This window comes from Solanum lycopersicum, chromosome 7 (assembly GCF_036512215.1).
Source record: "Solanum lycopersicum chromosome 7, SLM_r2.1".
NCBI lineage: Eukaryota > Viridiplantae > Streptophyta > Magnoliopsida > Solanales > Solanaceae > Solanum > Solanum lycopersicum.
In genome coordinates this window covers 38,762,777-38,788,343 of record NC_090806.1, presented here as the reverse complement: position 1 = coordinate 38,788,343, position 25,567 = coordinate 38,762,777, and the positions used below count along the sequence as shown (strand labels likewise).

Below are 25,567 nucleotides of genomic sequence, written 5' to 3'. Positions count from 1 at the left end.
TATAAGTAAAATTAGACCGTATAAATACAAGTGATACAAGCTTTTAACAATTGACACAATAGACCAAATGGCTTCATATGAAATTAGAGAGCATGAACATAATTTAGTGATGCAAGTTATTAACAATTGATATAGCAAAGTGAACGAATACAAGTGAAATTAGAATGAACGAATGTAGGTTCTTCTAGTTGTTTGTGTCATTGTTTACATGCTATATCTGTTGCACAAACAAATACAGTCGACACATATTGTAATATTTGCACAAATGAATAAACTGACTATAGGTCCTTGGCAACCAAATTATGCTAAGAATGGTAATTACTAAAAAAAGTAGTTAAATTTGATAATTAGCTCCCCCATACTATAGTGGTTTCTATAAGTTGCCCTAATCGAATCAAGTATTATTAAATTACTGAAGTTCGACTTTGCTCATGAGTTTTGTTTTTTAGTGAGTCTGGACGAACAAGGTATATAACAATGCTCCTATTATCATAGAAAAAAGAAGCGTTTATAAAGCTGAACTTACTATAGCTCTAGAATGATTTTTCTTCGAAGATCACAAAGAAAGAAGAGACTCGTTATTTCTAATGATTATCAAGTATAATATTAAGGATTATATGACTTACAATCAAGATAATATTAATAATGCTAAATCAAATAAATGATTTGATGTGATGAAGTACATGTATGGTAATTGTGTCTGGGATATTGTTGTGTCCAACCTAAAGATAAAACATCGTGGAAATATTGATTGATATAAGGCCTAATTGATGGTAAAAAACTTTATCCAGGGAAAAAAAAGAATAGAGCATTTCACCATTGGCCATTGAAAATGCCTTCGAAATCATTACAACACTGGTGACTAATTTTGACGTCGTGCTTCACCAGATGAATGTTAAGACCATTTTTCTCAATGGAGTACTGTCCACCTTGAAGGATTCAATGAATAAGTCCATTAATAGACTGAAGCAAGCTTTTCTCAGTGGTATCTTAAGTATGAAATATATTTGGTTTAATGGAGATAAGTTCGATGAATGCATATAATGGGACACCACATAAATTGTCTCTTCATGCAGATGTAATTCTCTTCGGCTTTAACTTATATGTATAATAGGGAACTATTGGTGTTCTGCTGTTACATTACTTGTTTAACGCACACAGATCCATTTCAGAGAGTGTGTTCTTGAAACCTGAGTGAGCTCTTAACCACTTCATCATTCCTCGTCTGTCAATGGATTCTCCACCTCACCCTCGCTACTTGAATCATCATTATCTGCAATTGAGGGCTTGCCTTTTGAACCAGAATTTTCATGAAGGCTATACTTGAGAAACTTCACCCTGCTTTTTTGTTCTGAATCTTTTCCTTTGCGCTTTCTTCTTTCAGGTTCTGCTGATTCCATTGTATGGGCAGCAGAAACAAAGGCAGCACTATCAGATTCATTCATCTTTTCATCACCTTCTTCCTCGTCTTCTTCTCCTTTGTTATCAATGTAGAACAGAATATCATTCTCTGATTTTTTCTTGGCATCTTTCAAAGCAGGTTGTTCAAAGCCCTCCGTCATACTATCGAGCAACGATTTAGCTCGAATTTTTGATATGTTATGGTCAAAGATTCTTATCCCACCATTTTCAATGTTAAGAATCCACCCTGTAATATTCAAGTCAATAGCAACTCTGATGCATGTTTACCAGTAGAGCACAAATGGCCAACCTATCTTGGTAGTTAGTGCAGAACTGTGTGATAAAAAGGTATTCAGTTTACTTACTCAAGAATGTAGCAGGGGATGAACTACTTGGTTCACTCGCTTTGTCTTCTGCTCCAATCTTACTTCTGATCCACGTGATTATCTGAGGAGGTAAACTAGAACCAGAAAAGGCATTTGTGTAAGAAATTGCTTTCTTCTGATCCTGTTTTCTGAAGACAAAGAAACAGAATCAAATTTCAGCATCTCAAAAAGAACTTAGAGCATGATGCCCGAGCTTTCATACCTATTCAATTCTATAGCTTCACCAGTAATTAATAGTCTTGCCATGATAATATTTTTCACATGCTTGGCAGACAGCTGATCCATTTGCTCAGGATTTAAGAAAGAATATTCCACCAGTACCACGGCATCATAGAGGATGTTTCTTAAGCACTTCTCATCATCCGAATTCTACAGCAGAATAGGAGGTGAAAATATGAGAATCCTCAGACTATAACAAAAGCATAATTATGAGAACTTCTACTTAAAGCCTATCTACACACACGAGTCATCAAATGAGCAATTTAAACGCATTTAGTAAATTCAGAATATTATTCTACAAAGTATTTTCTGCCAAAAGAAACTAAAAACAATCCAGAGAATTCTTCCCCAAAGACAGTGAGGCCCAGCGGCCAAGTTTGTTAAAACAGAGATTTAGTTGTGTAGCCCATTATAAAGTTACTTTTGGTTATATCTCTTCTCCTACGAGAGATCAGGAAAAAAATAACACGAGAAGTGTAAAAATAACACGATATCTTTGTATGGTCATTTCCTTTTAGTCAAATTGAGTGTAGATATAGGAGATCATTTCATCGAGTTAAAACTATAGCCACATTACTCAAACCTCTCGAGATGCTAATTGCACATATTTTAGCTCTTACAATTCCAGTTTAAAAATCACAAATTATACTGTTTATCAAAAAAGAGAAGACTAAAGTACTCAAAGAGAGTGGGGCTAATATGTCGAACCAGTAGGGAGGCTTTTGGAAAAGATGGCTCCAGCAGCATCATTAAAAGGGTCTCTGAATTCAACAAAGGAGAACTTAGTATAGTTTAAAAATCACAAAATATACAGGAAAATGCAATACAGAGATGTCAAAAATGAAAGCAAACAGAATTCATGGAATATGGAAGAGTAAAACCAATACAAGAAATTAAATTCAGAGACGAATGGAACAACAAATTCAACAATCAACGTGAATGGATCAAGAGCAACTCCATATATATTCCCTGTATATATTGTATTATGCTTAAGGGATCAATATTATATGGTAATTATTCCTCTTTATTACAGAAGCATTAAGCAGGCTAGTAGCAGGAAGATCCATTGGGAGTTTGAAGTAGCAGATGAAGAGAGGTAGAGCAGTCACTCTCATGTGATGATACTTTACTTTGTGGAAATATGATTTGATTATTTGAGGTTAAGTCAAAACTCTGTATCATCGTTCAGAAGTATGAGTGAACTAGTAAAGAAAGTTTTGAAGATTTATACTTCTTCATGGAATATGGATTTGTGGATTACAGTGACAACAATTATTCAATATCAGTAGCATTCTTGGGGCACCACTAGGGAAATCTCAAAAGTTGAATGATTTATGGCAGCCAGAAGTTAACAAAGTTGTGAAAAGGTTGAGCGGATAAAAAGACAATTAATTAAAGAACAGAAGTACCTAATCAAGAACCCTTCAAAGGAAAATAGCATTGCTCAACTCTACATTGTAATATACATACCCATGTACTGCCTCAACTCCAATTTAGCTGGCATAGTTTAACTTGGACGCACTTCAACATAGGAAGAATTTCAAAATGTGTGGTCTTAAACATACCATAACATTTGTGTGGTTATGAGAAGTGTTGCCAAATGCGCACTTGAGCCCGGAAGCGAGGCTCAAAATTCTTAATCTTAAGAATAAATGTTTGAATAAAATATATAATTGAGAGGAAAAAATTATTGCACAGCAAAACAAAACCTCCAAAAGGGAGCATGTGTTGAGTGTTTCGCCTCATTTAATGTGTAATTCAATTTTATCATTAAGGTTCTAAGGGATACTTTTCCTTTTTAATGAACCTCTAAACAACTCATATTTTACTTTATCATAAAAAAAATCAATTTTTTTGTTCATATATTTGTCATTCATGCTGATAAACTAGTAGTCTAGGACTAAACATAAATATTTGTATTTCGTCTCCCTTTGCCTTTTCTCATTAAAATTTAAAGCCCATGTAGCATTTGTGCTTTGGGCTTAAAGCACCAACAAATGTTATACTCTCTCCCCTCTGTCCCAATTTATACGACTCATTTTCCTTTTTACTCAATCTAAAAGAACGACATATATCTATATTTAGTAATAATTTAACTTTGAAATGATCATTTTACCCTCAAGGATATGATTTACAACCACACAAACATCTATCAATTATTTTAGGCCACATATTTCAAGAGTCTTTCTTTCTTAAACTTCGTTCAAAGTCAAACGAACTCGTATAAAATGGGACGGAGGGAGTAACTTTTTGCACTTAAATACCCAACAGACCCCAGGACTTCTTTTGTAGATTTTTCTTTTGATAGCACTTGTTATAAGACTTCTAAAGCTTATGGTCTTAAACGTGTTGTTACGGTTGTGTGGCCGTAAACATTTCTCATTAGGTTCAAAATGATGATTAAAGTTAAATTGCTTCAAATTATAGAAATATGTCACTCTTTTTTATATATACCAGTGGTGTCCACACCAACTTGCATGTGCCTCGACGTATACCATGCAAAACTTCTTCCCATCGGCACAGGCACCAAGGAACTTCATCCACGGAGTTTTGGGGAAAAAAACACCTAGTGTTTTTTCCTCCATTAGGGAAAATATGTCTTTCTTTTTGGAATTAACAACTAAGGAAAGAATGTCCTTACCAAAAAAATCCCACCTTCATAAAACCAACATTTTAATTAAGTTTTGAGCTTAAAAACCCAATAAATCTTGGTGCCTGTTAGAATAGGAATAAGTTTATACAATCCTATTAGAATACAAATATGTTTATACAATCCTATGAGAATAGGAATATGAATAGAAATAGAAAAAGGAATACTAAATAATATCCTACTTCGTAAAGGATTTTATTCTAGGAATATGAATAGAGATGGTGGAAGCTAATACCATCATGCGTATGGTGGTCAGTCTGGAAAGAGAAACGGAAGATGTTTAGAAGATAGATCCAATTCCATCCACAAAGTTAAATGGAATTGTATAGTATCTCTACTTTTTTGGTGTAAACAGCTTTGTATAGATGATAGAGACCAGATTATAGATTTGATAGGAAATCTGTAATTATGTCTTTTTGGAGGTAGCCAGCATACACTTAATGGGGAAGAATTCAACATTACCAGTTTCAAAAAAAAATTATTCAATAATATTCTTTTCCTATATTTCTCGCAGTGCCCATCCACATTTCCGCTCTAACAACAATAGGATGGTATGAAGTCAACAAGTACTATTGAAAAAGAGAGAAATATGATATTTCCGTAAAGACGAAGGATATTAGATACTCTACTTTCGCAGCCATGCAACAAAGTAAATCAAATACCATAAAAGAGAAGTCAGATTAATTTGACCTATTTATGCAGCGATGCAACAAAGCAACAGAGTGAAAGAGAGGATCCACAAGAGCAAAGGAACAGAATTTTCGAAAAAAGGACGTAATGACTTATTCTCTAAGCTAATATAGCTGAAATATGTGCTTAGAAATGGCATAGGATGAAGTGGAGAAAGGGTTTAGCAAAGAACAATGATAATCCCACACCACTAATCAAGAAGATCAGCAACTTAGCCATCAACGCGAAACAAAAGAAGAAAATTAGATGATATAAGATGAAGAGAAGAAAAGGTCTCACAAAGAAATCCCACACCACTTATCAAGAAATTCAGCAACATAGCCACCAAATGAAAACAATAGAAGAAGAAACGTTACTGGGTGATTGTTCATAACTTTTCAAGAAAGAGTCATTGCAACAAAAGCAAAAAGTTCATATTGGACATGATGCATGCAAGCTATTCTAATCTCATATCCTTGCAAGAACAAGTATTTTATGTGTTTTCCCCATCACATACGCACGATAGCATAACAATCCAAAATGTAAAATTATTTCTCTTTTTTACAATGATCACTACACTCATCTTTATGATCATCAATTGGCACCACCAAAGCCATCAGAAATATAACTCCCAAACAATTCTAAAGCAATGAACTCACATATCCAGATATGACAGCACTTAATCAGAAAGTAACACTAGAAAATAGTGTTCATACAAAGGAGTATCTGCGTTAGAGAAATTGTATAACATGTTCCTAATTTCTCAGAGGTTAAATGCACCGTCACTTCACAGAGATTTTGTGCTTTGAACTGCCAAAAGAGGTCAATTTTCCTGTTATTTACCACACTAGCATCACATTGTTGGTTTTGAGAAGATAGGGTATAATTTGTCACTTTGGCAGGAATTCAATGATCCTTTTACCAAAAAATTCAAAGTTTGGACGAACATGAGGAGAAAAATAAATTATGCAGAGTGTAGTAAGTGTACCGCATATGAGATTGAAAAGTCAAACACTTTCCAGATTGTGCAAACTTCAATAGAAAAGTAAATTCAATCATAGACACTAACCAAAGAAGTATGGATTCTGAAGCCCAGTGATGGAAGCAATGATCCATGCCCTCAATTCGTCCTGTAATTCTTTGCGGGAACCATCCTCCAGAAACCTCAAGCATAACTTCAATAAAAATGCCTCCGCAATCACACAACCAGCCAATGCACTTAGCTCACACCCTTCAGCATTAACCCTTTCAATAATCTCATCAGTCAGAAGTGGAAAAAAAGCTCTCATGCATCCCTTATCCCCAGTATTTTCCAATGACTTATCCCACATCCAAACAGTCACTAACTCCCTCACTGGCCTAAGGAAGCCCTCTGAAACATCGCATCTATCCTCTACACCCTCACAGCATACATTAACATACCCAAGAATTGAATCAACCAATCCATTTACCTCTCTCACAAACTTCTTCTCTTTCTTAGCTTTCTGCTGAAAACCTTTTAAACCCATTACCAACCCAAACACATTATACATAACAGGTGCAATTAATGCAATGCTTTTAAAGAAATCACATGAAACAGAAGAAGAAACTATAAGCTGAAACAAACCCTTTACGGCTGCTAGTCTTTTGAAAAGGTCATTTTCTGTCGAACTGAAACCTCGATAACGTAAAGCTGAGTGAACCCAGATAGCTTCAAAAGGTGGGTCGACGCTACGTTGTAGTAATTCCTCGAAATTTGACCTAAAAGATGACAGCTTCTTAAAGCCTGGCGAGTCCAATACAGCTTGTATTAGATTTTTCAGTACAATTTCCTGGTTTTGTCCAACTACATCAATGGAAACCATAACTTTGGCAGAAAAATAAAAATTGACAGAACAAAAGCTAAAACCCTAATTTAGTAAGGAGAAAGGGTTGGTTTTAGCCTTTTAGGAGAATCGGAATTTCAGCATGCATCGGCAGTGTAGCTCCTTAATGTGGACCAGCGGTATGTTTCTGTCCTATTGGATGTATGAGTGAAACGGTGGATTAGCTACAGCCAATAGGAATCAAGTAGACACGTAGAGCAACGACGTCGTACTGCGAGGTTTCTCCTTAAATCTTAAACAGAGGTCTCTTGTTGTATGGGAATTTGAATAGAAGCAAAATTTGAGAAATCTCAATCTTTGTTGACTAATGGATAAATTTGATACGATTGCATTGTTGTTATCTTTGATAGTGATAACGATATGGTTTTCGATTGATGTTGAATGCGCAAAGAAAGCAGGAGGAGTGGCAAGAAAAGAAGACATTCCATATATAAGATGTCAGGTGTGTGAAAAGCTGGCGTATCAGCTATACCATCATGTTCACAACAAACAAGCTGAGATCTCTCCAAACAAGGTAACTTTCAGCTCAACCAAGTTCAATCGATCATAACTCACGATACCTATTGGATGTGTAGTGTAGGTTTTTTATTTTATCATACAGGTTGGAAAAATAAAGTAGCTCACAGCCTCACACTGAGATTTTTATGTGAGAAATACTACTAAATAAGTAAAAGAATCAGTGGGGCAAAGTAATCCACTATAACACTTGCAGTTTGTTTTTTACTTTACTTAATTTTTCTGTTTGTCTGATGCAATGGATATGGTTTGATGATGTCAGATCTCAGAGTATCAGATAATAGAGATTTCAGAGAATGTATGCAATTTAAAGAAGCAGGAAGCTGATTGGATTCTTAAAATTGACATAGTTGAACAAGGTGATAGGTTGGGGGTAAGAATTCTGCAAGTCTCTTTTCTTTGCTTATATAATGGCTTAGTCGATCCTTGTAACTTCTTTTTGGTGAATTGGGTTGGTTTGTTTACGGTGGCAGCCCAAGATTTTTAGTTAATGGTGCTTAACTGTGTGAAATTGTGATTCGGTGCTTGGCCACTATCTTTATATGTTATCAGTCGTTTCTTGATATAAAACTATACTGTTTTGATAAAACAATAATGGTGCTTGAGCACCCAGTAGCTACAATGAAGGTTCACCGTTGTTGGTGTACTGTACATTCAGTGTAGCTTCTACTAATTGAGCTGCTGGCAAAATAAGCACATCTATGTTTCATTCATTGTCGGCAATTGACAACTCTGTCCCTAAACACTCCATTTTTTATGCCATTACTTACACAGTGTAGCTTTTAATTTGAAAGAATTATTGAAGTTTAGATATTGGGCATCAAGTCCATAATTTTATATATTTCTGAAAGGATTCTTATTTGACATTGCCAACGTTCAGCTGGTTGAACAAGACTCTGAAGGACAATGTAATTCAGAATGCAAAACAATAGAGCGTGCTTGTCAAGATGTAAGTTCTCCTACTTATTCTGTGCATTAGATGTTAGCAATGATGCAAACAAATGCTGTTTATACTAATGATTAAATGAGTTGTAGTTGTAGGTTCATAATGTCATGATGCATGCTTACATTGAGCTTCGGAAGTGTTTTTTAACTTGTTTCCAAATAAAAAGCTCATCTCCTTCCCAATTTTCTCTGATTGTGCAATCATTATTTGATCATGTTTATAATGATATCCATACTTTTTGGCTTCCTATGTTAAAAGATTGACTGCACTTTGCCTGTTGCTCTTGATTTTTTTTTTTCTTTTTGCTTCACTATAACTTCTCTTGTAAACAGGCTCTATATGTTGCTGTCTTTTGTAAGACAAACAAACTATTTCTTGCCGCAATTATCTTTCTTCATATTTTGCAGGTGATGGACTATTCTGATACAGATGTGGCAGAATATTTATATAAAAGCAAATCAGATCTTGATTCCTTAAAAAGTTTCCTTTGCAAGGATTTGACCAAAGTTTGTAGCAAGGCACCACCTCCAGTTCCTAAGGTAATGTCAAGCTTTATGACATTAACCAGTAAATTCATCCAACATCTGAATTTCTGTGCTGTTCTTCTCCTTCGTGCCTTGTGGCCCCAATGTTATCTGGTTTTGTAAACAATATAGCATAGTTCTTAGTTTTTAGCTTTATCGGTAAAAACAGTGCTTGTTGTTTAGACATGAAAGATAGACCATATCCAAAAATGTTTTCATCTTTTGTTGTAAGAGAGAGCTTAGCTTGCGTAAATACTGCTTCAAAATATTTGTTTGATTGATATACAGAAATATGTGATGACAAATTATATATGTAATATATTGCTTCCTTTTTGTGTGTGTGTGTGGGGGGGGAGGGAACGAAATTGGTTGCCAGTTCTGAGAGACTACATCTCAAGAATAAATTGATCGAGTATTAACTAACTAAACAATAAAAATAAGCATGGTCATAAATAGAGTCGCCAATATGGAGCTTGTCCGGTTGGGCTACCCCAACCAATGATTTAATAGGGTTGGGCTGAGAATTTTGGAGCCCATCTAAAAATGAGGCTTGAGCGATGAGCCATCAGACTTGTTCTTCTGACAAGGATCACACTTCTGAACAATCTCCTTCACAGCAGTTGTAATGTGTTCCCAATAGAACAGTATGATTAACCTTTCCAAAGTAGCTTGCGCCCCAGAATGGCCACCTTGAGGGGAAGAGTGCTATAGAGCCATGATCTCCTTCCTTAACTGTTGAAACCTTGCCTGCAAACAGTCTTCCCTATCATAGACTGATAAGGGCATAAGGCTTCATTTCTAGATGAATCATGAATGAAACTTACTAATAAAGGCAATGGGGTGTCCTTCCTGCATTAGTACAGCTTTCTAAGGGAAGAATTGGCAATTTCTGGCTGAAATCACAGGGACAAATCCTTGTAGTGCAACCTAAAAGAGATGAATTGCCAAATATAAGGTGGCAGTTTGATGAAAGGTCTCAAAGGGAGAAGAGTGCAAGCAGTTTCACATATCACAATTGTCAGTTTTTTCGGTGGTTAAACTTTAAAGATTGAGTAGTTCTTTGATATGGACAGCAATCCCCTCATAATGGCCAGTGCTAAAAATTGAAAGCATTAAATAACTAGTACTATTAAGACAATTTGATTCTAGTTTTGAGACTTGGTTAGCAACACTATGTATTATTGTGTCGTAAATATTTATGTTCCCATTTTTAGGTTCAAATTATGAAAAATATATTGTTTGCTAAGGTGGGCCGGCCTAGCGTAGGCTTTTGGCCACGTGAGGCTGGACTAGGCCAGCTCATAGTGACATATGACATAGTCTGGGCGATATGGCAAGGTGCTAATTTAATGGATGAAACCCTTTGGAATTGCTGGGCTAGAGGCATACATTAATTTTTATGAGAAGTTATGTTACAGATCCTATCACTTGGAAACAAGAAGCCATCTAAAATCTGCTTTTGTGCCTTGCAACACTTAATGACGTTTTCTCCCCATGAAGAATGCATCTCACTGATTCATAATAATTTGAATGGAGGCTGTTTATTCTTCTAAGCATAGTATAGCATGTTCTGTGATAAGTCATTGACTATGTAGGTGCTACATGTTGTTTTAGCAGTTAAATAAGCAATGAGATTAGCTTTCCCATTGATAGTTTGGTGATTCTTTCTTCTTTTGCTTCAGAATAGAGTCCCAGGAGAACCTTTTGTTGCTAAGTCCTCAAAAGAGGCTGAAATGGAAAAGCTAATGCGATCCATGCAGGTGATTCTGCTTATGACGAGTGTCACTTACATGATTTCTTTCTATATTATGCCTGTTATTGAAGATTTGAAATTTACAACATTTTGCTTCAGGGTATGCCTGGAGCCCCAGGTATGCAAATGTATTCTAGGGAAGATTTAATGAAAAAGTTTGGTGATGAAGATGCTGATGATGACGATGATGATGACGAAGGAAGCTTCCCATCAAAGCTGGTACAAAGGAGTAGTCTCTTTTCCCGTTAAATCAATCAAAAGTGCTCAACTAATATAGAAATTATCTGCAGGGAAAGGTTATTAAAGAAAAAGAAAGTAAGAAGAATGATTGGAAGCAACGAATCACCAAAGGAATTCAAGATAGAAGTGAGACTCTGAAGAATCACGCTAACAGAATATCCCACAGGATGAGAAAGTGGTGGGGAACGAAGAAAGCACAATGGAAGAAGAGTTCCAAAACCGGTAAGGGAGAGTTATAATGACGTGCGTTTTCCTTCTTTTCTTTTCCTCCCATTAAAATGTAGTCTATGGAGAGACTGGAAACATGTATTCTCATCTTATGGCTCTCTCTACCCACGAGATTTTTGTTTCTCTAATACCATCTTCGGGTCTTGATACTTTCGATGAGTCTTCTGATCTTGTTAGAGATTTATATACTAGTAAAAAATGTAGACAACTTCTACTACGTTGTTTTTATGATAAAATCTACATTATATAATACCACAAACAATAACTTAGTACGCATTTTTAATTTATTTAGAATTTATGCAGTTGGAGTTATGATTGGTTTTACTTTTTGCAAGAAGTATCTGAAATAATCTTTGTGCTTGAATGTACAATACAATTTCAAGTAGGTTTTACACAAATCTCATAGTTAATTATAGGGGTGTACATGATCGGATTGGTTCGGATTTTTTAAATATCAAACCATATCATTTGTGTTGGGTTTTTGAATTTATAAACCCAACCAATAAAACTCGGGTTTTTCAACTTCGGGTTTTTTTGAATTTTCTGGTTTTTTTCATAATGTATTCATAAAAACATATAATTTATTTGTATTTCAAATATTTATTTAGTCCTACCAAAATACAGCTATCTAAGTTACTTATCAAGAAAATAACAAAAAATATGATATAATTAATGACACTGAAATATCCAAAAAATAATAAAGATAAAATTGCGTAAAACAAATTTTGCAAATTAATAAGTCATAAAGAAATTGATTATAATTTAAAGTACTAACTCATGCTAAAAGTTTAATACGTATTAGTTACATGACTAAACATTAAAAGAAAGTAAAATTAGATCATATATTTTAATTGTCTAAATCTATGTAAAACTAAAAAAACAAATATTCAATATTATTGTCATTTTTAGTGTTGAATTGATTTTCTTTTTGCATTAGTATTAATTTGATTTTATTTAAACTTTATTATAATTACCAACATGTATAGACTATAATCTAATCAGATCATTAAGAATTCTAACTTTCAAACATGAAATAATTATATTAAAAGATAAAAACTATGAAAAAGTATAATAGAGTTAAAAAAAAATATATCAAAGTAAGTATTTTTAGGTATAAAATAAAATTTTTAAAAATATATATATATAATGTAGGGTTGGTTTGCTCTCAAGTTGGTTTTTTTAGTTTAAATCAAACCAACCCAAATATAGTCGATTTTTTTTTTCAACACCAAACCACTAGTCTAATTTTTTTTTTATTTGACTCGGTTTGCAGTTTGATTTGATTTTCGATTCGACTTTGTACACCCCTAGTTAATTGCATTTCAATTTGGCTAAAGTCATATGCGGCCTTTTAAAGTTGTCCGCATAATTCACTTAGACACCTCAATTAGGACTGATACCTATTGAACACTTCTATTGTTCAGAATAAGTACCTATTTGACACTTTTCGCTGACATGACAAGGAAAGTGTTATACACATCCATTCAGCGCGTCAGAATGTATTTTTTTTAAAATCTCTTTCTTCTTCCTTTTTTCTTCTTCTTTCTTCCTTCTTCCTTAGCCATTTCTTCCAAAACCAATACCATCTCCACTGACGATGTTGCCACCAACACCTTTCAACCTTTTCTTTTCTCATCCCTCCTCTTTCTCCCACTCCCTCACCTCTATCATATTCAACTATGGAAACACCATTACGATTTTCTTTAAATTTGTTCAATACTGTGATCTTATTTACCGGAAAAAATATAGACTCATACAATGACTATTCTATTTCTTCTTCCATTTTTTCTTATCGAAAATATATCTAATAAATTGGATTTAAAATAAAAAAAAATGAATCTGCTTAGATGATTATGTAGTCAGTGATTTTATTGATATCTAAAATTATAAATGGGTCATATTTTGTAAGTTCATGTATTGACTAATTTTTATGTATATGCAATTTGCTATTTTCAACTTAAAAAAAAAAAAGAAGAAACAAATCTGAAAACATAATAGTGGGTTAAGAGGATTTTAAGGTGTTGACAACTATGGTGGAGGAGGGAGCTATGGTGAAGAATAGAATTTCAAAGTGATGACAACACTTCAATTTTTTCTTTTTTCTTTTATTTTTTTCAATCAAAATGCCACATGTATGTAATTGATTTGTCCATTACATTTTATAGTTTTAGCTGATTGTCACAAAAGTATTCAAAAGGCTCATATCTGAATTAGTAGAGATGTCGAATAGTTACAAGTTCTAGTTGAGGTGTCTAAGTGAATTATGCGGACAACTTTAAGGGGTCGCATATCACTTTAGTCTTTCAATTTCAAACACATCATTCAACATCGTGTCTCAATTTCATATATATCATGCGATGTTGCTATACATAATGTACATCCTGATACATTATGTAAAGTGATGTATCCCAATAATAATTGTGTAAACTGACATATTCGACCTATTCATAAAGTAGATGTATCCAACGTATACATTGCATAAAGTAACATACAACGATACATCATATATGCCCAGATATATCATATATCACATGAATTGATATTATCCTAATGATACATTGTATCAAGTGATGTATAAAGGACTTCTCTAATTTTTTTAATTGATATGCAATTTGAGAATAGTGAACTAAATTGTGTATTTAGGTAATTACCCTGAACCAAGAACTTAACCGTCTTTTCTAAAAAATCGCTATGAACCGAAAGCAAAGAACCAAAATCAAACCCAATTAATTCAGCCCAGTTAAGCAACCTTTTTCCATAAAATTGCCTTTTAAGGCCTCAGATACAACATGTAGCCAAAATAAACTTGGTTGTGTAACTGAGAGCAAATAGAAAGGAAAATAACCCACAGCTGGGTAGGACAAAAAATCAGCAGAAATAATAGGCATAAATATGCATTTGCCCTTTCAAAAGAGTGAGCTGGGTTGAAAATGATCAGCTCAGAGTATAAGATATGCAACACCATTCTGCTTTACGTCAAAGTGGGACAAGCAGAAAAGTGTATGCTTTCCAACACGAGCATCATCGCATCCGATAACACTGAGTTCTTGAAACAGAACAACGCTGACCATTTACTGAATACTTTAGCATTATATCAAGATCTCGAGGATTCTTCTTGTTAGACGCCACAGTCATACTCCCAACTACAGCTTCCCCCTGGCATACAGTAAGCACATCTTCCAGGTAGAGAACCGTTTGCTTCCAGTGTGTACCACGAGACCTTGGTCCTGCATATTTACTCTCATGGTCAGAAAGAACTTATACCATATTTCCCTCTTTTCCTCAACTTTTTATTTTATTCAGACTGGGGGAGTAGACTGAACTTTATGTGAGTTAAATAAGTTTTCTATCTCCGGTTTCAAGAGATATACATGTGACATGTCCATGATATTCATAGAAAACTAGATAAATGCATCTTCAGATGAAATAATTAGAACGTACTCCCTAAGTCCATATTAAGTGAATTGTTGGGGCATGACACACCCCTTGAGAATAAGATCTAAGGACATAACTACTAAAGACTACTTTCCACTATTATCCTTTTGATTATTCCCAAATTATTTTCTTAGAAAATGTTAAAGTAGTTAGAACCTCATGAAAGGTAAACATGGGGAAAAAAGTCTCAACAACTCTCTTGAAATTTGGACAATTCAATTATTTTGGACTATGAACAAAGTTGCAAAAACCCACTTCTATGAACCTGAGGAAGTCATGGAGCTGCACAGGTGGTCCATTGGTGTCACCTTAATCCCCACCCTCCTGCCCTTGGCCAACAAACAAACCTCCCTCCTCCCAAACCCAACACAAACAACATGAAACAAAAACAAAAGATAATTGCACAAAAGTTCAACAAAAGCAAACACAAATAATAAACCTGTGGAGAAGCCAGTCAATTTGTGACACTTCGTGAAAGAGACATCAAAGTAAGCTACAAGGGCATGGATGTAATCGTCACGTTCTGCGACTAGCTTAAACGGAACTGTGAAGGAAGCATCACCAGAAGCCATCTTAGAGATATCCATTGTCTGTAAAATGAAGACCCCGTTGTAAGTGAAGTAATAAAGACAATTCCACAGCTCAATTTTGGGCTACTCAATATAGCAACTTTGATGACACATTATTTTGAAATGGAGTTTGAACACAACCATATTTTATCCAATTACCTTGAGTAACTGGCAATTTGTAACAATCTGCTTCTGATCTACATTATCAACAAGTGGTTCCATTATAGTTTGCTTCTGTAAGCAGCTCATATCAAAACCATACACACTATTCCAAACTGCAATAAAAGTTTGGAGTCAGGGTGACAATTTAGCCCAATAATGAAGAGGACTGGTGCAACTGAAAAAGTTCATGGGAAGTGCATATTAAATGCAGAAGCGAATATCCATCAAGTAGACGATGTGAAAACGATCAATCTCACATTCGATTTTCTCATCTTTGTAGTCAGCATCTTCAATTGCTGTTAAATACAAAGAAGCTTTATCTGGCAGCACAAGACCATCTTTTACCTGTACAGGCGGGAGAAAGGGTATATAATCAAAAAAGAGGCCTTTTTTAGTTGAGCTCGCCACCCAAAGAGTCACTCTGAGAAAATTGAAGCAAATAGAAGAACGCCAGAAAGTTGGTTTGGAAATTAAATCAGCCAACCTGGGGGAGCTCTACTTAAAGCAGTAATGAGAAAAAATTCATTTGAAGAGGACAAAGCACATTATCCAGTCACTAATTTCCATTGATCCCAGGTCTTTAACACAATACAAACCAGCCAAAGACAAGGGGGTACTAAATTCTCATGGTCTAAAGAAAAAGCAAATTTTCCAATTTGACTTACAGGGGACCCCATCTATATAATCTCAAGAAGCCAAAAAAAAAGTTTTTCAATTATTACGTGGGTAAAACAATTAGTCCACTTACACTATAACTTTCTTTCAATTCTCGGGCATCAATGGAGGAAATAAATTGTATACAAGCACTCTAATAATCTTTTCTGCATACAAACACCTTGAACTCAGCACAACCAAGAAGAAAAACACTTTTCTCTTGAATAAAAAGTGCACCTTAAAGATAATTCCTTTTTTGGTGGCTGCGGGGGACTGGGGGTTCAACTTGGTACAGGGTGGAAAGGAGAAGGATCAGCATGAAGATGTTGATCAACGCAGGAAGTGTGATGATAGCTGAAATATGTTTGACTGGTGGGAATGCCATGTTGGCCAAAGTCTAGATTAGCACTCAATGGTAGAATGCAACCCACGCCTTTTTTCTTTGAACCCGTTGCCAAGCTCAATCAATAAGCTTGGTCTAATTAATATAGAAGAGGTTGCGCATGTCACAGTGTCATGGCTTGGAAAAGGACAAGGGCCCTCTTCGTTATTCCCCACTTGTATTTCATTGCTATCAACACGTCTTCCTGCTCATACCTTTTACTTTTCCATCATTTCCATTCTCCCTTAAAGAGGCATCATGAGCTGCATGTACCCAGGTTCCCATACAGTATGTCAAAAGCTTTTTATTTGCACTAAATATTCTATTAAATAAAGTAACTTTTTACTATATTATATATAGACATAATAACTCAAGAAAGAGCTACTTATATCAGTGATGCCAGCCACAAGCCAAGGAGATGAATTTGAAGATAGGCATCTTATTAATACCTCTAGTTGTAATTAGCTCATGGCATTTACTGTAATTAAGGCAGACAAAGGATTACAAATTCCGTGAAGAAATTCTATTATGGTTAAAATAATAAATACATGTATAAAGTATCTACATAAAACATAATATCGTATCAGAAGAGAGCCTAAATTTCAAGAACAAAATGTTGCATTCAGCAAATGCAACGAGTACTAAACAATCACGAGTAGAAGCAACTTTTTGAAGTTCACAACTAAAAGCAGCTTACCAGCCATTTGTCACGAGCATATAAGACTGTATCTAACATGTTCTCATAAAGAAGAAAGTATCCCATCCACTCAGAAATAATTATATCCACTTTTCGAACCGGAAAGTCAATCTCTTCTACCTTTCCCTTGATAACAGTTATAACTGAGAAAGCAAACAGACTCAGTAAACTAGATAGTACAAAAGCACACAAAATGTGTAACAAGGTTCATGACATGGTGATAAAATCAGCTCACCGTCTGAGAACCCATTGAGTTTTACAATTTCTTGGGCCATATCAGCCATGCTGGAGCACTCAATCTGAAAATATCAAAATAGCGAAGATAAGTCCCATTGCATTTAGATAGTTTAGCATTAGCTTCTTCAGGCTTACAACTTTGTTCAACATTAACTTACAAAGTCATGCCGCAACATCTCAATAATGAGGAGCGTAGTAAATAGCATTTGAATATCTAGTGTGTGGTGACGAAGAGAGCCACCATGTTACAATCAAGAATATATATGATATAGAAGTGATACTATGGCCCAAGAACAAGAGATGGACTCCATACCGCATAAACATGTTTGGCGCCAACTTTTGCACAAAAGAGTGACAAGATTCCCGTCCCAGCACCCACATCAAGTACCACTTTATCCTTGATTAAGAAGGAGTTTTTGTAAATAACATTTTGGTAAGTTTTAGTTCTCACCACATCCTTTAACATCTCCTGTTACAGAGTGAGAATTACAGTTAGAACCATTAATGTAGACTCTTAATGCAAAACCTGAGGTAGCATCAACAGCATGCCAACACACCCTAAGATGATATATGGGAACTTACTTCATGAATACCTGCAAAAGCATCAATAGAAGGAAGGATAAATTAGCTTCTATAAGTGATTACAAACCAAACGACATCACGGTTATGAATTCAATGGTCAAGAAGTTGCCACAACTGACCATGACAAGACAACAACTAAAGGGAACCTTTTTTTAGTTTTTAATATGAACTTTTGCTTATATATATTGTCTCTATTTAAACAGCAACCTTGTAGCTTTTTTTTCCAAGGATAGAGGTACATGTGACATTGCCACAGGCGGAGGAGTTTGAAGAACAGCATGCCAAAGGGTACCAAGTGACACATTGAACCTAGGTGCATAGGTTCAGTTGTTATCAACCTCCTCAGCAGCATCATAATGTTTAGCATGGCGAACAAAAAATTCAATCTATGCCACAGCATCTAACCAATTAATAGTACTTCTAAAAATTCCATTAGCAGGGCATATTTCTGCGCTCTTCAAGAGGATAGAGGGAGTATTTTGTTGTTCTAAGCACAACTATATACTTTTACTGCACAATAGAGAAGGGTGAGGTGCTCAGGAGGTTTATACAATACAGTCTCCGAGTTAAGTACTAAATTGACTCTACCAAGGAGAACGTTACTCAACCAAGCTACATTCCACGAATAACCCAACAAACGCATATATAAGTGCATCAAGAAGCTATAAAGGAGAAGAAATCATAGAAGAGAAATGTGAAAGGTCAAGAGATAAGTTACCAAAGTGAGAATATGAGTCGAAGTAATAGTCAGCGCTAGTCTTGTTGCTGCCCACAATAGATTCGTCAATTGGGTCACACATGGAGGTATCTTCCTCCACCTCAATGTTGGAGCTTTCATCCTCGTACTCAAATTTCATCTTTGATGATGTGCTTCCCGAGTTCTGATTTTCATAGTTACTTCGACAATCCATTTCCTGAACAATGCTCTCCAAGTTTAGGGTTTAACAACAAATGGTGGCTCAGCTCCTGTCTAGGGCTTATGGAAGGATTTGAGCTTTATAGTAGGGAACATTATGGTATAAGTAAATATATGCGGATTAATTAGTTGATATAGTTATAGTTTGTACAATTACAATTTGCAACCTATATTTAGCTATAATTACTCGGTTTAGATTTTGTATATTTATATTTGTATAATATAATTTATATAGATTTTATAAAAATTTTAATTTGTATAATTTTTTATACTTCTAATTTTGTAATTGTGTAAATTCATTATTTCAAGTATATAAAAAAATAACGAAATTATACAAATGTACTAGTGAATTATACAAACGATACAACTTAAATTGTAGCTCCATCCTGTAAATATGTAAAGTATAGCATAGCTTAGTTAAGTTTATTATGTGGCTATTTGTGAAAATTTCCCATTATAGTATACAATTTTACACAATTTGACCTCCCGATAGGTTCTTCACGGATAATCAACTAATCATAGGGAAAGGTATAAGATTTTTACATGATAGGTCAAGTTTTAACTTTATTTAATATCAACGGACATACATGAGTCATAATCTTATTCACAGATTTGATATTTATTAAATATCAAATTGACGGATAAGATTGTGTCAATGTCCCTATTTAGTCTTTCGTTAAAGTGAAGGATATATATATGCTCTAGTTTTTGGACGGTAAGGTTACTAATGTCCCAAAAGTATGACAGAGAGTATCTGCATATTATTTACGATAGTTTGAGAGTATATTTATCCCTTTTCCCTAATTTTTTAATTTTTAAAAGTAACACATTTATTTGTGTAAGTGGTTGTTTGGATTAACTTATTTTTAGATGTTTTTGATTTTTGAGTAGTTTTTAGTTTGGCAGTGTTTCGAAAAGTTATAAAGTATTGTTCAATAACTAGTTTTAGGCCAAAATATTTTTAAAATAAGTCAAGTTAAAATACTTTTCAGAATAAATACTAAAAATGTCGTGGAAAAGGCAAAATGACTTGAAAATTTCTTCTTTTTGTCTTGATTTGACATTTTGATTCTTATACTTTATGAAGTTTCAGTGTGACACCTTAATTCAATTAAAGCAAGTATTTTAGAATCACTAATTGAGCTTATATGACAACTTAATGACTCAGTTAGACAAAATGTGTGAGTTTCACTCAGATAAGGAGGGTTAATATAAAATTTTGCTAATAAGGATAAATAAAATTTTAAAAAAGTAAAAAAGAAAGTCTCTTTTTCCCTCACATCCCCTTTCTCTTCATCATCTTCCAACAACATCTACATAGGCATCTGATATAGGGTATATTTATGAATTCAAATATCATTTTTATTCATGTTTTAGCTAAAGTTTTGAGTATAATCTTATGAATATGCATTAGTTTATTAAGGAAAAATGCACAAGTGCCCCCTCAACCTATGCTCGAAATCTCAGAGATACACTTATACTATACTAAGGTCCTATTACCCCCCTGAACTTGTTTTATAAGTAATTTTCTACCCCTTTTCGTCCTACGTGGCACTAGCTTGAAAAAAAATTCAAACAATGTTGGGCCCACAAGATAGTGTCACGTAAATCAAAAAGGGGTAGAAAATTACTGATAAAATAAGTTCAGGGGGTAATAGGACCTTCGTATAGTATAAGTGTGTCTCTGAGATTTCGGGCATAGATTGAGGGGGTACTTGTACATTATCCCGTTTATTAATTATATGTTATGATAAGCTAATGGACATGATAAGGATAATTATAGGCCAAAAAAGTATTAAAAAAGATCCATATGATGGATTGGAAAGCAAAGCAGAGTAATCAAGACTAAAAGGGAGCAAAAAGAGTTGCAAGAAGGACCTTGAGATGGGAATTGTTCCACACTTGCACAAGAACTAAACTTGAGAGACAGCAAAAGAAGGTAGGGTTCAAGATGAACCATACGGCGTTAAGCAGTAACCCTTGTGATAGGACCAGCGTAACGATCATTCTATCTACCTTATTGAGTTAGACCTAGTCAAAGTGGAGTCCAACCGAATTTGAATTTTAAACCTATTATTATATGTATGTCTTCTCATGACGCTATTAGGATTACAAATTTATAACACTCAAATGTGCTATTTAAAATCAATTAAAAGGGATAACGATCATCGCCAATAAAATTACCCAACAAACAGTCGGGGTGGTATCCCATAGGAAATGGTACGAAAGTTAAGGACTCAATTGGTGAATTAAATTTCCATTAAGCTCAATGTAGTTAAATAGTAAATGGGTGGATGATTCCATCAAATTTAACAAAGCAATTTCTGACACACAATCTCTACTAATTCAATTAACAACAATTCACAAGATTAGATGACTCTAGGAGTGTGGAGTTTAGGCATTGATCTCACTAGGGGTGTTGTAGAATTACTCATTTCAGTTATACAATCAAAGATAGGATAAGTCATTTTTAAATCATGCTAATCTTCTTTTAATCTAATAACATCCTTTTATAGAATCTTTTTTTGGTCTCATCTAAATAAAAAACTAAACAACCTAATACATTGAACTTTCAATACAACTAAATTGCAAAAGTTGAACCTATTCTCCACTCATATTCTTTTTCGGGCACCCATAAAAAGTCAAGGCTAAAATCAAGTTGGCCACCTCAATTTATGTATTAATCACTCAGAAATAGTTCAAATATAAGATTTACAATTGTAAAACTGAGCAATTTAGCAAACCAACTAACTTAAATCAACATCCAACCCCATAATCACATCTCAAGAGATTGGGATTTTAGCCACCCAACATAAAAAGCGAAGAAAATATACCTTTTATGAAAGTAGTCATGAATAATATGTAATTAAGCAATTACAAGCAAAACCACTTTGAATTTAACCTCAAATTTACAACTTCAATCCATTAATTTCAAAACTCTTGGTCATAAAAGTATTTTTCACTCAATAGAAAGTGTTGCTCTCTCTAAAATATTAAGAATTTTCTCTCCAAAATTTTGAACTGTCTTTTCTCTCTCCTTTAAACTATTTATGGTTTCTCAAACTTTGGCCCAGAACTAACATGTGCTCCCCATTTGGTGACATTAGTTGCGCTTAAGACTGGTCAACGGACTGGAACCGGGTCACCGAACCGGAATGAATCGGTACCGGATCGGACCGAAATCCGTTGACCGGAATTTTGACCGGTAACCGGGATGAACCGGATCGGAATTATCGGGATGGTTCATTGGTTCCGTCCCGTTCCACTATATACCGGGACGGAACCGGAATGAACCGGAACGGACCGGGATGGAACGGGACGGGATTAACGTGACGATATTTTTTAAATTACGAAAATATAATTTTTTTTATTTTTTAAGTATAAATTAATAGTTTTTAAATTTATACTATAATTTTTAACTTAAGTTTATTTTAAAGATATTTTATTATTTTTTTGATTATTGTTAAGTTTGCAAGTAATCTAATAAAGTTTTCAAAATTTAAATCTTTTGAAGTTTATACTTTATAAGTTATTACTTATATTCATTAATATTTATTTTATAAGTTATATTTATAACTTGTATCTTGTAAATATTAAATAAATAAAATTTGTAATTTTAAAAAAGTAAATTAAAATAAGGATAAAACAATTACAAAAATTAAAAAATATCAATTTAATTTATTTAAATTTGTAACAAATTACAATTTCAATTTACAACTATTAGTAGAGTACATAGCTTACGCAGCCACCTTCTAGGAAGGGTTCTGTTTCAACTATGTCTCGAATGTAATACTAATAGTTGTATAGTCCCGTAAATCCTCTTTCTAACTCAGCTAGGGATTGATTGTGATCAACTTCTGGTCTTGGTAAAGCTCGTTGACGATCTTGAATTTCGATGCCATCATCACTACCACATCCAATAGCTGAATCTATGAAAAGTTCAAATTGACTATCTAACTTTGGAAGTCCTTGATTTCTATGCTCAGCATTTATCCAGTCTCTAAATAACACTGATATCTCCAGGCTGTCTTCTGCTAACGAATATCTGTGGTCTCCAATTTGAAATCTTGCCGCGCTGAAAGCTGCCTCCGAAGCTACTGATGATCCTTGAATTGCAAGCACATCCTTCACCATCCTACTAAGTTTTGGATATTGAGCTCCACGATTTCTCCACCAGTTCAATAGTTCCGGTATATCATTATCGTTTGTAATATCATCTGTACCCTGTTCAAGATATTTAACAAATTCACATTTATTAGAAGAGTCAAGACCAAGTTTATGTTTCACTCGTCCATGAGCACCTACTTGATTCGTAGACGTTTGAGGATTTTCAACATTATCTAAGAATGAATATTTATCATACATTTCTTTTGCAAAGTATTTTATACTATTTTGACATGTTACCAAATCAGCTTCTTCTTCAGGTTGAATATCTAAATTCTGATAAATGCATTCAACTAAAGCTTTTGCACCATATTCGTTATATTCGGGGTTGAAAAGAAGTGCAGTTAAATAAATTTGAGGAATAGGAAAAAATATTTTTTAAATTTTGTAATCATAACTTCAATAGCAGAGGTGAATAAAGTATTTGTTTTATATTCAGAAAAAATAGATGAAATCTCACATATGTGTATTAAAATTTCAGAAATAGTAGGATAATATATTCCAGAAAAATTTTTAGTAGCATCATAAAAGATTTCAAAAATATTCTAAGTTCATTTACTTCATCCCAATCACTATCATTAATTTTAAATTCAGGATAAGCATTATGATTATTAAATAGTGTAGTAATAGGTTGCCTATATGCATAAGCAACTTCAAGCATATCATAAAAGGAATTCCATCTAGTTTTTACATGCTTCGGAACTTTTCTAAACGGAAGTTTAAATGCATTACAAAGTTCTTTAAATTGATTAATTCTACTACTACTATTCATATGAAAAATGTAAAAATAAGCATTATCAATTTTATCACAACTATTTTCAAATAATTTCACACCGTCACTAACAACCAAATTTAATATATGCGCGGCACATCTAACATGAAAAGCATATTTACTAATAGGACAAAGTCTAGGTTCTAGCAAATTAATAGCATTTAAATTAGCAGAGGCATTATCTAAAGTAATACTAACGACTTTATCACAAAGACCAAAAAAATCTAAAATTTCCAACACAGTAGTAGCAATATAAATTCCGGTTTTTTTCTTTTGACAAATTTTATAACCAATAATTCTTTTTTGTAAATTCCAATTATAATCGATCCAATGCGCAGTAACAGTTAAATAATCAAAACCATTAGGACTACGACCCATATCAGTAGTAATAGCAACTCTACAATCCATTAGTTCAAAATAGGCACGTAAATATTGACAATGTTTTTCTAGAAATTCGAAAATATCTCTTTTTACCATGCTTCTTGATAAACCTTGAAAACTAGGATTATATGTTTCACGAATATAAGCAATAAAACCCGGATGTTCTCCAAAACTAAAAGGTAAACCACAAACAACAACCATTTTAGCAAAGTTTTCACGATCACGATCCTTGTTATAGGTTCGATGTGTAAGAGGACCACTTGGGTTCGAAGTATTTAACTCACTTTGAACCATATTTTTGATCCTCTAACCGATTCTTCAACATTACAATTTCCAACAACTTCAAGAGAAGACATTTATGCAAACCACTCTTTACTATGCTTGTTAATCAAATGTTTTTTTATTCCCCCCGTTGAACCTCCCGTCCCACCAGATGTATATTTAAAATGTTGTTTACAAAGATTACATATACTAAAAGTTTTTTCTTCATTCAAATAACAAAATTTCCACACATGTGATTTTAAAGAACGTTGTACCTTGGTCTTACCTCTAGTTGGAATAATAGGGGGACGAGTAGTTCCAACCGGAGGTGGAGCTTCAATACCTAAACTATTGACTGTATTGAGGTCGACGGCGAGGCTAGTCGGTGTATCATCTAAATCTACTTCTTCATATAAATTTAATTGTTCATCCGTTTCCACTTCTTCATTTTCTTGATTAATACCATAATGTCTTTCATAGAGTTCATGGGGAGTCGGACTATCTGAATTAATATTTATAGGACCGGAACGGGAAAAACTAGTTTCATTCACATGCGTAAATTCATCTGTATTTATTCTAACAAGAGGAATTTTAGATTTAGACGAACTAGCACCTTTGTTAGTTTTTTTAACTAATTTTTTTACTGATTCTACTAGACCTTTTTTACTTCCACTTTTTTTAGAAGACTCCATGATATAAAATTATAAATTATAAAATACGAAACTTAACAAGAACAATAATATAACAAGAACAACTTACAAGTTAAATAATAAATACAAAAAATAAATATAAGATTAGAGAGTGGAACGAAGTTACCAAACGTTTGTGTAAAACAAACGATTATAATGAAAATTAAAATATTAATGTCGAAACTTGAAATTTGAATAAGATTCCTCCTCCGAAATACACCAAATGACCAAATGATATAAGTTATAAATATGAATGTAATTTGGAAATA

At 33.9% G+C, this 25,567-nt stretch overlaps 3 protein-coding genes across 6 annotated transcripts; 1 reads left to right on the top strand and 2 right to left on the bottom strand.

Moving 5' to 3' along the window:
- Positions 1-974: 974 nt before the first annotated feature.
- Positions 975-7,169, bottom strand: LOC101266738 (uncharacterized). Of its 2 annotated transcripts, none has more exons than XM_004243104.5 (5): positions 6,395-7,169; positions 2,715-2,767; positions 1,990-2,156; positions 1,767-1,915; positions 975-1,648 (listed from the first exon to the last, which is right to left on the bottom strand). In XM_004243104.5, the coding sequence occupies exons 1-5, from the start codon at positions 7,167-7,169 to the stop codon at positions 1,215-1,217; spliced, it is 1,578 nt and encodes a 525-aa protein (XP_004243152.1). In that variant the 3' UTR covers positions 975-1,214. The 2 variants fall into 2 exon arrangements, with proteins under 2 accessions (XP_004243152.1, XP_010323564.1); XM_010325262.4 differs by having other exon boundaries at positions 1,767-1,861.
- Positions 7,170-7,497: 328 nt separating this feature from the next.
- LOC101266238 (uncharacterized) lies at positions 7,498-11,673 on the top strand. Its single transcript, XM_004243103.5, has 7 exons — positions 7,498-7,704; positions 7,969-8,079; positions 8,587-8,655; positions 9,060-9,191; positions 10,859-10,936; positions 11,029-11,148; positions 11,220-11,673. The coding sequence occupies exons 1-7, from the start codon at positions 7,498-7,500 to the stop codon at positions 11,406-11,408; spliced, it is 906 nt and encodes a 301-aa protein (XP_004243151.1). The 3' UTR covers positions 11,409-11,673.
- Positions 11,674-14,127: 2,454 nt separating this feature from the next.
- On the bottom strand, positions 14,128-19,114 carry LOC101265938 (protein arginine N-methyltransferase 1.1). 3 transcript variants are annotated; one of them, XM_004243101.5, is made up of 9 exons: positions 18,834-19,114; positions 18,116-18,126; positions 17,847-18,002; positions 17,532-17,595; positions 17,297-17,439; positions 15,821-15,908; positions 15,561-15,676; positions 15,272-15,422; positions 14,128-14,624 (listed from the first exon to the last, which is right to left on the bottom strand). In XM_004243101.5, the coding sequence occupies exons 1-9, from the start codon at positions 19,024-19,026 to the stop codon at positions 14,419-14,421; spliced, it is 1,128 nt and encodes a 375-aa protein (XP_004243149.1). In that variant the 5' UTR covers positions 19,027-19,114; the 3' UTR covers positions 14,128-14,418. The 3 variants fall into 3 exon arrangements, with proteins under 3 accessions (XP_004243149.1, XP_025887736.1, XP_069142933.1); XM_026031951.2 differs by having other exon boundaries at positions 18,091-18,126; positions 18,834-19,082; XM_069286832.1 differs by lacking the exon at positions 18,116-18,126 and having other exon boundaries at positions 18,834-19,097.
- Between the last annotated feature and the right edge of the window lie 6,453 nt (positions 19,115-25,567).

Bases quoted from the DNA above. Each gene is read 5' to 3' on its own strand.
- LOC101266738 (XM_004243104.5), bottom strand. From the start codon at position 7,169: ATGGTTTCCATTGATGTAGTTGGACAAAACCAGGAAATTGTACTGAAA. The intron at 2,768-6,394 runs GTTAGTGTCTAT...TGTTGAATTCAG, and splicing joins TCAGAATCCATACTTCTTTG to AGACCCTTTTAATGATGCTG. The intron at 1,649-1,766 runs GTAAGTAAACTG...TGAATATTACAG, and splicing joins ATCCCCTGCTACATTCTTGA to GGTGGATTCTTAACATTGAA.
- LOC101266238 (XM_004243103.5), top strand. From the start codon at position 7,498: ATGGATAAATTTGATACGATTGCATTGTTGTTATCTTTGATAGTGATA. The intron at 8,080-8,586 runs GTAAGAATTCTG...GCCAACGTTCAG, and splicing joins AACAAGGTGATAGGTTGGGG to CTGGTTGAACAAGACTCTGA. The intron at 11,149-11,219 runs GTACAAAGGAGT...AATTATCTGCAG, and splicing joins GAAGCTTCCCATCAAAGCTG to GGAAAGGTTATTAAAGAAAA.
- LOC101265938 (XM_004243101.5), bottom strand. From the start codon at position 19,026: ATGGATTGTCGAAGTAACTATGAAAATCAGAACTCGGGAAGCACATCA. The intron at 15,909-17,296 runs GTAAGCTGCTTT...CCGCCTGTACAG, and splicing joins ATGCTCGTGACAAATGGCTG to GTAAAAGATGGTCTTGTGCT. The intron at 14,625-15,271 runs GTTTATTATTTG...GTAAATATGCAG, and splicing joins ATTGACTGGCTTCTCCACAG to GACCAAGGTCTCGTGGTACA.